This window comes from Bos taurus, chromosome 16, assembly GCF_002263795.3.
Source record: "Bos taurus isolate L1 Dominette 01449 registration number 42190680 breed Hereford chromosome 16, ARS-UCD2.0, whole genome shotgun sequence".
NCBI classification, from domain to species: Eukaryota; Metazoa; Chordata; class Mammalia; order Artiodactyla; family Bovidae; genus Bos; species Bos taurus.
Window position 1 is genome coordinate 52,044,574 of NC_037343.1, and position 12,593 is coordinate 52,057,166.

General features: G+C 52.1%; 1 protein-coding gene across 1 annotated transcript; it reads right to left on the minus strand.

The window, feature by feature from the left end:
- Window positions 1–1,067: 1,067 nt before the first annotated feature.
- CTRC (chymotrypsin C) lies at window positions 1,068–7,963 on the minus strand. Its single transcript, NM_001098965.1, has 8 exons — window positions 7,901–7,963; window positions 6,368–6,459; window positions 6,172–6,269; window positions 4,889–5,014; window positions 3,891–4,027; window positions 2,955–3,100; window positions 1,658–1,810; window positions 1,068–1,144 (listed from the first exon to the last, which is right to left on the minus strand). The coding sequence occupies exons 1-8, from the start codon at window positions 7,938–7,940 to the stop codon at window positions 1,130–1,132; spliced, it is 807 nt and encodes a 268-aa protein (NP_001092435.1). The 5' UTR covers window positions 7,941–7,963; the 3' UTR covers window positions 1,068–1,129.
- Between the last annotated feature and the right edge of the window lie 4,630 nt (window positions 7,964–12,593).

The following is a 12,593-nucleotide window of genomic DNA, read 5'->3' on the forward strand; positions in this document are numbered from 1 at the left end:
GACCTCAATGATCTGTTTATGGGTCTGTCTCCTGCAGAACAGGGGTCTTGTTTGGACTCTCCCTGGATTCCCAGGGCTGAGTTGGTGCTGGGCTTCTTGTAGCCTCCATTGCTTGTTGAGTAAATACTTTTTGAGAATGAGCTTGGCATTGTGGGAGGTCATGGTCCCCACCTCCAGGAACCAAAGTCTGATGGGGAAACTGGGCAACTCATTGACCAACCAGAGGTAGTCCTAGTTGAGGGTTTTCCTAGGAAGACTTTAGAGGCAGGGGTGGGGGCACCTCCCTCCTAGATCAGCCCTGGACTAGGAGCCTTGGCGATCCTCAGGAGTGCCCTAAACTAGGGACACTGTGGTCAGGGATCAGGGGCCCCACTTGGATCCACCTTACTGGACACTGGGTCCCTCACCTTTCTGGCTCCATGTGCCCTCCAGGCGGCCTCAGGACAAGAGGAGCCTGAACTGAGCCTCTTATTTGTGCATTACTGGTCGTTTCTTCCTGTGACTAGGCTCAACTTTTTCCTTTCTGGGCCTCAGTTTCCCTGCCTGTCTAGTGCAGTGCAAGCTTGCCCACCTCTGACCTGCTGTGACTACTGTGGAAGCCATTGCTGTTTGACCAGGGTGTGGTGTTATGAGATGTGTGTGTGTGTGTGTGTGTGTGTGTGTGTGAGGAGGGGGAGTGGGCGGCAAATTTCTGGTGTGTCCTTAACTCACGTCCCCTCAGGCACCGGGTAGCCTCCTGGGATTGCCTCCTCCCCCAGCACCTCCAACAGCTCCCCCTCAAGGCCAAACCAGCCTGAATGAGGGGGCCTCTCTTTGCATCCTTGGTGTGGAAGGGGCAGCTCCCAGAGAGCTTCCGAACCCGCAGGGGACACGAGAATCAAGAATGAAGGCAGGGGACTTCCTTGGTGGTTCAGGAGCTAAGAATCCGAGCTTCCAACGCAGGGGGCCCAGGTTCAATCCCTGGTCAGGGAACTAGACCCCACATCCTGCAACTAAGAGTTCAGTGCTGTAATTAAGACCCAGTGCAGCCAAATAAATAAATTAAAGAAAAAAAGAAAGCAGGCAGCTTGAGGGGGAGAGAGGTTTATTGTGGTTGTTGGGATTTGTGGCCTGGGCTCCTGGGGATGAATCACAGCTGCAGTTTCTGGAGAAGCAGAGAACAGTGAGGGACTCAGGGCGGCATGAGTCTCGCCGGGAGGGAAGGAACAAGGGGGCACAGCAGGTAGTACCAGACCTTAATGAGCCAGGCTTGCCTCTGCCCCCAGGGTTGGCCCCCTCAGCACTTCCCACCACCATGCAAGTGGGCTCAGGACACTGCCTGCTCCCAAAGTGACCCCCTGTCCCTCCTCAAAAGACAGATGGTCATCCATGCCACCGCCTCTCCTGTGTGGGGGCCATAGTTCACCTTTGGGAGCCCTGGTGGGGAGCCTAGGGTTGGGACAGAAGTGTTTGCTGAAGCAAATGGATTAAAGGGTTGAGGAGTCAATGGCCATTTCCTTTACTGCACCTGACTCAAGGTTGCGTGCAGCAAACACTCAATCAATACTTCTTGAGCAGGTGAATGAATGAATGAGTGAAGGAATGAGTAGAGGAACAACTGAAGGAAAGGCAAGTGAGGGGTGGGCAGTGAGGAAGGAGGCCTGGGAGGGGCACCCACCTGGTTGATCCAGTCGATGTATGCAGACACACGGGTGAAGACCGTTGGCTTCTTGAAGGTGTTGCAGCTCAGCCCGGAGCCGAAGCTGACGATGCCTCGCACATCCCAGTTGCCGTTCTCGGCTTGGCAGTTCAGGGGGCCGCCCGAGTCCCCCTGCACCAGATGAGGTGGGCGTCAGAGGGAAGGCTTGGGCCACAGGGGCGGGTCAGAGTGGGGCATGGAGTTGGCCTCTCTGCCTTGTTACCTCCTGTTTTGGCCTCAGCTTGTCCATAGTGAGGGAGGCAGAGAAGATATGGTTTGGGAGTGACTTGACCTTTATCCTATGCTAATGCTATATGCTAAGTCACTTCAGTCGTGTCCGACTCTGTGCGACCCCATAGACGGCAGCCCACCAGGCTCCCCCGTCCCCGGGATTCTCCAGGCAAGAACACCGGAGTGGGTTGCCATTTCCTTCTCCAATGCATGAAAGTGAAAAGTGAAAGTGAAGTCGCTCAGTCGTGTCCGACTTGTAGCGACCCCATGGACTGCAGCCTAACAGGCTCCTCCATCCATGGGATTTTCCAAGCAAGAGTACTGGAGTGGGGTGCCATTGACCTTTATCCTAGGGGAGCCCTAAAGTATCAGATTAAGTCTTGGTTTGCTGTGTGATCTTAGGATGATGAGAACCCTCTCTGTGCCTCAGTGTCCCATGCCTGAGTCTGAGCTGTCCAGAGAGGTGAAGATGCTGGGAGTTGTGTAGGGGACCCTGGAAAGTGAGGAAAGTGGAAATGGGGAAAGAGTCCTGTGTTTAAAAATGGGACAGTCTCTGATTTCCCTGGGTGCTTCTTGCTTCTGTGTCAGATTCCCTGAGTCCTCTGTCTCCCTGGACCAATGGAGTTGATGGTATGTCGGAACGTGTGCCCAGACTTGAATGAAGTCTCTTCTACATGCGTCAGACTCATTTAGTCCTCACAGCAGCTCTGTGCTTACTGTCGCTCCGTTTTATAGTGGGGAAACTGAGGTTCAGAGAGGTTGAACAGCCTGCCCAAGGTTATGCAACTATGAAGGGGTGGGACTGGGACTTGGATCCAGAGACTGACATTCAGCTTTCAAGCTCTGGCGGTAGTGCTGGTGGGGGAGGGGAAGGGGGACAGTGACAAGTTTTTCCTAAGTCTCCTGAGCCCAACTGGGACTCAGTCTCCCCCCAGGGAGAGGGTTCCTCGTGGGGTCTCCCCACTTCTCACTCCTTTGCTCTCATCCCTGCCTCTAGCACTTGGCCCTCTGCGTTAGGGCTGGGGTGCAGAGTCTGGACACTCACGTTGCAGGCTGAGATGACTCCATCGCCCCCGGCACAGACCATGGTTTCCTTCACCGTGGTGCCCCACCAGTCTCTCTGGGAGCACGTGGCATAATCCACCACGGGCTGCAGGCCCTGCTGCAGCTCTGCGGCAATGGGGCCGTTGGCTGGAGAGAGAATGGGTGGTGACTGGGCAGGCAGCCCAGGAAGCCCTGGCCCCAGGCCTTCAGGGAGCAGAGGGCTACATGGGGCTGGGCCAGGCCAGGCAAGTTCTGGCAAGACTTTAAGGGACATACTCACATGCCTTTTATTGAGAGGCAAGACTCTGAGCTAATGGTCCCAAACTGGGTTAGACACCCTTCAAAGGGTCGGAAAGGTAAAACCAACCCATAGAAAACCCTCAAGAAATAACTACCATTTATCTTTAATTTATGTTCTGGGATTTTAATTGCCAATGGTTTCCTTGTAGTTCTCTACCTTTGGAGTCACATGTTAAAAGATTTTTCTCAGCCCCAAATTTTCCAAGTACTGATCTCCATTTTCCTCTAAGTCTTCTGTAGGTTCATTTATTTGCATTTAACCTTTAAATTCAGCTAGAATTTACTTGAGAATTCCATTCACTGGAATATACTTGGTATATGATCTAATCTCCTATGCCAAAATGGTTAGTTTCATTGATTCAATAGTCATTTACAAGGCATTTAGTAGATGTCCAGCCTTGCTCTAAGTCCTTGACAAATTTTAGTCCATTTAATCCTTATAGCATCCCTTATATGCACTTGGCGTGTCTGTCACATGGCATGTGCTTAATAAATATTAGCCATCATTACACAGTTTAAGAAGATGCAAAAATGTTAAGGCAGGAAGGAAACTGGTGGGCAAATGTGGGTGGCATGCTTACTGTGGGAGCTGCTTCCTCCAGGAAGGCGCTCGTGATGTGCCAGGGGCTATACTCACTGTAGAGACGGCCCCAGCCAGTGACGAAGCAGGGGTAGTCCTGAGGCAGCAAGGAGCCCTCCTCTGGCAGGCAGGCCACCTGGATCGTGTCACTCAATTCCACGGTCTCTGCCAGCTTGATAAGGGCAATGTCATTGCTGGAATCCAAAGTGGAGGTGGTGAATCACAGGAGGGCCTGGTGCACCAAGCAAATGCCAAGAGGCCTGGCCTGGGAGCTGGGAGTCAGGCCAAGGGTGACCAGGGGTCACACATCCCGGACTGCCGGGTTTTACTGGTGGACAGAGATGCTGGGGAACGAATGATCTGCTTTCTAGTTCCATCGCCTGCCCCTGTACATGGAGCTTCTTCCCCTACCTGTGTCTTCACATCACGACAGCCTTAACAGAGAAGTGACAGAGCAGAAGCCTTCTGAGCCACTGTCATTGAACCACCGCATCAACCGAAATTAAGCTAAAGCAAATTGGGAATTATGACTATAAAAATACTTGCAGATTCCATTTTTAATGTTTCCGTGTCACCCGAATGAAAGTGGACAACCCTAGGTAGACTTGGTTTGACTTGTGGTTCTGCCACTTAGTGGGCTGTGTGACCTGAGACACATTCCTTAACCTCTCTGATCCTCGTGTTCTTGTCTTGGGCTGTTGTGAGGATTAAATAAGAGATGGCATGTAAAGTGCTTATTGCAATGCGGGCAGGCGTGCAGTAAGCATCAATAATGGGGAGTGCTGACTCATCCCCTGGCTGACACTTCAGGTAACATACCATGGGGGCCCCGGGATTCTTATTCCATGTGTACTTTCTGGAGCCCCTTGGTCAATGATGCGAATGGGAGGGGTGTCCGTCTCCTCTTAGCATTTTGCTATTTTGTGTAAAGTCATCATCTGTGGGCTGTTCAGGGTGAGGATGGGGTTCAGGGACAGGCTCTGTCTCCATCTCAGGGACCCCCTCTTCTTCTGAGCTGCCCCTAGGGGCTGTGTGATGGCTATCTGGGTACTCACCGAACTAGGAAGGAGTTCCACTTTTCATGGACAAAGATGGTGTCCACACCCACGTAGAGGGAGCCTGCCTCGTCCTCCACCTCCAGGTTGTTCTTCCCCAGGGCCACGCGGTAGGTCAGGGTGTTGCTGGACAGAGCAAGGGGGCCAAGTCAGGGTCCTGCCCCCACTGGTCGGCAGGGTAGAGAGGGAAGTTGGGGCTCTGGTGATGCAGCTTCGGGGTCACTGTGGGACTCATTTGGGGGAAGGCATGGTTCACCCCATTGACCCTTCCTAGGGCACGGGGTAAGGACCATGGTCTTGGAGTCAAGTCCGTTCTGACTGCTGGGTGGGCAGGCTTGGGCCTCAGTTCCTCTCCTGTAAGGTGGAGATAATCTTAAAACACCTGCCAGGGATGTTGTGAGGATGAACTAGTCCACACTGCTGCTGGCCTGCATTATCTCACCTGTATTCCTCTCTATCGGAGAAGGCAATGACAAGCCACTCCAGTACTCTTGCCTAGAAAATCCCATGGATGGAGGAGCCTGGTAGGCTGCAGTCCATGGGGTTGCTACAAGTCGGACGTGACTAAGCGACTTCACTTTCACTTTTCACTTTCACACAATGGAGAAGGCAATGGCAACCCACTCCAGTGTTCTTGCCTGGAGAATCCCGGGGACGGGGGAGCCTGGTGGGCTGCCGTCTATGGGGTCGCACAGAGTCGGACACGACTGAAGTGACTTAGCAGCAGCAGCAGCAGCATTCCTCTCTAGCCACCTCCTCCTCTCCCCTCACACAATCCGCTCCTGCCACACTGGCTTCCACTTAATTTCTCAAACATACCAAATGGACTCCTTCCTCTGGACCTTTGCATTGGCTCTTCCCTCCACCTGTGACACCTTACTTCCAGACCAAAGATTTCTTCCCTTATTTTCTTCAGATCTTGACTCAAGCATGCCCTTTTCAGAGATCTCTTCCCCGGGTCATGTCATTTAAAATAGAGCCCCTCATACTTCTTATCCTCTTCCTGCTTCTTTGTTTTCCTTCACTCCCACTTATTTTGCTACATGTTTACTTGTTGGATGGCCTGTCACTGTCTTCCACTAGAATGTAATAAGCTCCCTGAGAGCACAAACTGCGTTTTCACTGCCACGTTCCCTGGCACATAGTAGGCGCTCACTAAATACTCACTGAATGAATAAATGGACAACTGAGTTACTGGGTACGCGTAGCCTGCTTGTCCCGGTGTCTGGAGTGTGTGCCCGGGAAGGGCGGCGGACGGTGTGTCTGGGTGACTTCCGGCTCACCTGATGCAGTGGGCAGCTGTGAGCACGTGGTTGGGGGTGATCAGGGTGCCGCCACAGGTGTGCCTCCACGTGTTATCCCTGAGGTACTGGAGGGAGATCTGGGGGGGGATGTGGAAGGATGCCGTGTCAGCCCTCAGGGGCCCACTGCCCACGCCCCTCTCCACCCTGCCTCCCACGCCCACTGCAGTGAGCTTACCTGCCAGGGCCAGCTGTGGGGAATGGCGTCCTCTCCTCCCACCACGCGGGCTGATAGGTTGGGCTGGAAGATGGGGGCCCCGCAGCTGGAGGCTGGGGGAGACAGGAGAGGGAGAGCACAGGTCAGTGTGGGTGGTATCTCGTTGAGGAAGGGACAGGTGGAAAGAGCACACCTTTAGGGACTAGGCAGACTTGGGCTTGAATTTTCCTGTTAGACTTTGGGGAAGCCATTGAGTTTGCTGGGCCTCAACTTCCCTTTCTGTGAAATGGGTAGAATAGCACTAACCTGGTAAGTTTGTCCTGAGAACTAAATGATGCATATGAAGAGTTGAGCAAAAGATCTGGTATAGAGTGAAAGTTAAACCACTGAAGGAAACACCCAGATAGGCTGGCTTGGTGTGAGTGCCCAGGTACACCTGTGTTCTTCATCCTTACCCTGCTGTCCCTTTTGAAGCCACAGCACGGTGAGGATGTGTGAACATGGAACCCACAGAATTCCAGACTGTCCTAGCTGTGGAACGGTCAAGAGCAAGTGCTAGGCATACTCGGACTCAAATTCTGCCTCCACCACTAACCAGCCATGGGATCTTGAAGAAGATACTGAACTTCACTGTGCTTCAGGGTCCTCATCTGTAAAATGGGTCTATATTAATAGACCCTGCCTCTCAAGGTTGATGGAGAATCAAATTAGCTCCTGAATGTCAAGGGCTTAGCAGAGCGCTTGGCACAGAGTAAGCATGCAATACACAGAAGCAGCTATTGTTATTATTACTACTGTTGTTATCAACTGGAGGACTCTTAATGAAGTGCTCATATTTGCTAAAAGTGCCAGTGGGCTTTAGAGAGGTGATATGGCTTGTTTAGGTCCTGCTGAGAGAGAGTGACATTCGAGTCAAGTGCCTTGACTCCCAATCTGGGAGAAGGCTGCCAACACGGGAAGCTGCCACCCTCTGTGCCAACACAGAATCCCCAAAGGAGAGATGCTGATCCCAGGAAAGGTAGGCCCCGAAATTGTTTAATTGCTAAATTGTGTCCAACTCTTTTGCAACCCCATGGACTGTAGCCTACCTGGCTTCTCTGTCCATGGGATTTCCTAGGCAGGAATACTGGAATGGGTTGCCATTTCCTTTTCCAGGGGCTCTTGCCAACCCAGGGATGGGACCTGCATCTCCTGCATTGGCAGGCGGGTTCTTTACCACTGAGCAAGCTGGGAAGCCCAGACACCCTGATGGTCCCCAGGGTCCCTAGGGATGAGGCATCTTCTGTTCCCCCAGGTTGATGCTACATCTTTCTGCACCTCATCGCTCATCCTCACCCTGGGGAGGTCAGATCATCAGCCCTGTTTCGCAGATACAGAAGCAGAGTTGCCCAGCGGGCAAGTAGCTCATTTGACACAGCTGATCAGTAGTAACTGGACCCACACTGGACCCCAAAGATCCTTTCCCAAAGCCCTGGAGAGCAGAGGGCCCTTGCCTCCGTCCTTGTCCGAGCTCACAGCCTGATAGCTGCAGCTGGTCATGGAGCCTCAGCTTACCATAGGCCAGGAACGTGGTGAAGACCGTGATGCCCAACATGTTGTGAATGCTCAGAATCAGGTGAATGTCACGGTGGCCAGGGCAGCACTTATAGGCAGGTGGGGGGTGGGCCCACCTCATCAAGGCCGAGCCACCACTTGGAAGAAACCTGTTCTGCCAAGGCCTTTTCCCTGACCTTGGGTGGTTACTGTTTAATTTGGGCGGAGATGGAGCTGGCTTGGAGGCATGGATTTCCCAAACATCCAGACAGAGCAAACTCTTGCATTTGCACGTTTGGGGGCCCCATCACACTACTTGGCCTGACTCATTCTTTTTAGTTGTCGTTTACTAGGCACCTACTATTTGCTGGTTGCCATGCTCAGTAACTCTTGCAGTCCCTTAATTCTCCCAACAACACGCAGTAGACACTCTTGTCCGCTGATTAAACATGACAAAGCTGAGACTCAGAGGGTCAATGACCATCCAGGGTCACACAGCTGAACAACAACAGGGTCTGAAGTCAGCCTTTCAAATGTCAGCCTACGGCCCAAAACTGCTATGATGCACCACTTCCTTCTCTGTCGCTGTAGCTCTTGTTTGCTTCCTGTCTTTTTCTTTCTCCCTCATTCAACTAAATCTGTCGGATCTTGGGGTTCTCCCTGCTCTGCAGCACCTTCTTCCACCCAGGCTGTGGGTGGAGGCTGAGGCCTTGGCATACCCTGGAAGGTTTTGGTTGGCCAAATTCCTACTTGGAGCCAGCTTAGTTGTCTCCCTGCAAGGCCTTCAGTCTCCCGTTCTTTAAAATGGGCATGTAGGATCAGATCAACTCTCGGGCTCTTTTCAGATCTTAGATTCCATGATTTAGATGTAAAGGTTGAGTGCTACTCTGTTGCTGCTGCTGCTGCTAAGTTGCTTCAGTCGTGTCTGACTCTGTGAGACCCCAGAGACGGCAGCCCACCAGGCTTCCCCGTCCCTGGGATTTTCCAGGCAAGAACACTGGAGTGGGTTGCCATTTCCTTCTCCAATGCATGAAAGTGAAAAGTGAAAGTGAAGTCACTCAGTCATGTCCGACTCTAGCGACCCCATGGACTGCAGCCCACCAGGCTCCTCCATCCACGGGGTTTTCCAGGCAAAAGTACTGGAGTAGGGTGCCATTGCCTTCTCCAGAGTGCTACTCTGGATGCCCCCAAATTCCACCTGGAGCCTCGGCAGTTTGGGTTCAGCCTTGACCTCGGAGAGTTGGTTTACTTCATTTGCCTCGAGGCCTTACTTCTCTTTGTCTGCTTTGAACTCCTCCATGCGCTGTTTGGAAGTTGTTTTCTGAGCTGGGCCTACTGGTCATGTTGGGCATTATTCAACCATGCTCTTTCACTGGGAGCAACTGGGCAGAGGTGGGAGGTGCCTCTGGTGCACGATTAGTGTGCATGGCTAGTGTGCATGGCTAGTGCCAGCCCCTCCTGACCTGGTCCTGATGCAGGGAAAACCACTGGCCAGAGGACGCCATCACTCCAGGGGCTCAAAATGCCTAAAGTTCTGGTGGTGACACCTGGCTGGCTGACCTGGTCTTCTGACCACCAAGATGAAGAAACAGCCCCAGGAGGGCTGGTGAATATTTGCAGAGAGGTGCCCTGGGGAGTGGATTGCTGCGATTGGAAGGCAGAAGGCTTGGAGTTGGATTAACTTAAAGCTGTGCATCTTGCCTGCCCAGACTGTGAGGCACTGACTTAGTAGGTACACAGAAGCCATTCATTCCTTCATTCCTCCCGCACTAGCTGAGCAGCTCCTGTGTGTAGGCTCTGTGCTAGGGCTGGGGCCACAAAGAAGATAAGACCCTGTTCAGCTCCGCTGGAGCTCCCCGCTGGGCAAGGTGACAAATGTTTTTTTGAACATTCTGGGCCAAGGTCTGGGAGCCCTGAACGAGAGTGCATTAATCCTGGGCGGGGGGAGCTTGATGGGCGCAGGTGGGAAAGGGTCCCTTTTCTTCAGATTCCATATCCAAAATGAACTTGAGATTCAAAAAGATGCACGCAGCTCTATTTTCCCAGCAGGATTATTCACAGTAGGCAAAACATGGAAGCAGCCTAAATGTCCATTGACAGATGAAAGGATAAAGAAGACATATATGCAATGGAATACTACTCAACCATAAAAAAGAATGAAATAATGCTAATGCAGCACCATGGATGCAACTAAAGATGCTCACACTAAGTGAAGTAAGTAGAAAGACAAATACCCTGTGATATCACTTATATGTGGAATCTAAACTATGGCACCAACAAACCTATCTATTAAGGAGAAATAGACTCACAGACATAGAGAACAGACTTATGGCTGCCAAGGGGCGGGAGAGGGAAGCACTGGAACTTTGGGATTGGCAGATGTAAACTTTACATAGAGGATGGATAAACAATAAGGCCCTTCTGTTATAGCGCAGGGGGCTATATTCAGTCTCCTGTGATAAATCATAATGGAAAAGAAGATATAAAAAAGAATGCCTATATGTGTATAACTGAGTCTCCTTGTTGTACAGCAGAGATTGGCGCAACAATGTAAATCAACTATACTTTTTTTTTCCTTTTAAAAAAAATTAATTTATTTTTTATTGAAGGATAATTGCTTTACAGAATTTTGTTGTTTTCTGTCAAACCTCAACATGAATCAGCTATAGGTATACATATATCCCCTCCTTTTTGAACCTCCTTCCCATCTGCCTCCCTATCCCACCCCTCTAGGTTGATATAGAGCCCCAGTTTGAGTTTCCTGAGCCATACAGCATCAACTATACTTTTATAAAAAATTAAAATTAAAACTAACAACAACAACAAAAAAACCCCAAATGAACTTGAGGACTTGAGGCTATGAGGATGCTGTAATCCCACCTTATCCTGCTGACCCTTGTGTATTCCAGGGCCTGGAGTGGGGCCTTCCAGGATGAGGGCACTTAATGTCAGCCAGCCACTCAGGGCCAGACTGTGCTGGAAAAACAACCAGGAGTGACTTGGAAGAGGCTGGGCTTGGGAGTGTGGGGAATGTTAGGAGAAGCGATGCCAAGGTTGGGAGTCAATGAGGATGCTGGTGAGAGCCTGAGAAACAGGGCAGGTGCCAGGATGGGGGCCCATTATTTTTAGTTGCTGGGACAGGACTCTCAGGTGGCAGCTGTTACATCCTGGGTGGGGCCCATTAAGCAGGCAGGCCTGGGGCTGACAGCATTTCTCCTCAAAACCAGGTGAAAGTAGGGAGTTGGGGGGCTGAGTGAGGGAGTCGGTGTTTGGTGCTGGGGCTGGGACTCGGTGGTGGGGAGGCTTACCGAGAGGCCAGGACATGGTTGGGGTTTGAGGAGCCATCTCCGTTCCCCACTCTTGGTCCCTTAATCCCTTCAGGACTCCTTATTCCTCTCGTGCCCCCTGCCCAGGCTGGGAGAGGGGGTTCTCATGGTGGCTGAGGCTAGGGCCCCTCCCAGCTGCATCTGATGGTGGAGGGCCTGGCGTGGGACCAGCAGCCCATGTATCTCACATTCTGTGGGCTCGAGGCCCATTTCCATTACCGGGCCACCTGGGCCAGGGCTCTGGGGCTTGAATGCCCTTGCCTGTCTGTATCCTCTCAGCTCTGAGACCATGTTGCTAGGATGTCAGGGCTTCTGATATTCTTCCCTTGGGAAGGCAATTGAGGACAATGCTTCACCCAACATGCAGTGTTAATGGCATCTCGGGCCACAGGTGGCACGTGGGGTGGCCTTTCTCAGGAAATAACACTTCAAGGACGAAGAAGCCTTCTCCAAGCAGGAAGCCAGAGGCATAGGGCATTAGGCTGCTGTAGTACCACCTACGTCCACCTGGGGGCAGCGATGTACAGCATCATCTCAAAATCCTGCCCGCCCCGCCCTCACCACATTGTACCTGGGAAAGGGGACACCCTACCTCGAAACCAAAGGGAAGACCTTGAGACCTTAGCCCAGCCTCACATTGACCAGATGGGGAGACCGAGACCCAGGGGGAGCCTAATCTGTTCAAAGTCCTCTTATAGGGGGCACCCCAGCTTGTTCCTCCTCACCCCACCGTCCCAGTCTGTAATGGAGGAGGCTTGGAGTGTCTCTGAGTGTGAGGGGTCTTGGCGGGGCTCCCGGGTGCATTAGTGCAGAATTCCTGTGGCCTTGGTGCCACTCCTGGGGCATATCCTCGAGTGAACTTGGCAGGCAGGGTGGGTAGATGGGTAGGGACATGGGCTGTGGACTGAATGAGCTGGAGCTGCTCCATTTGCCTGTGTCTCTTGAAAACTTTCTGGGTCTGTTCTTATCTGAGAAAGACCGCCCCACTGCCATGGGCTGACTGTGAGGATTAAATGAGTTGATACGCTGACTTCTCTGGTGGTCTGGTGGCTAAGACTCCATGCATCCAGTGCAGGAGTCTTGGGTTTGATCCCTGGTCAGGGAAATAAATCCCCCATGATGCAACTAAGCGCTCGCATGCCACAAGTAAAGACTCCGAGTGTGGCAACTAAGACCTAGCGCAGCCAAACAAATAAGCAGATTTTCCTTTTAAAAAAGAGCTTAGACGAGTCCCTGGGGACAGCACGTGAGCATCAAACTCAACTTCTTCCCTTAGGAAGAAGTCCTGCATCCCCTCTTCTCCCTGGCTTCTGACATGGGAGCCACCTGAGCAAATGCTGCCCCCATACCCAGGTGACCTCGCCCTGTCCACTCCTTTCCCAGCCCCT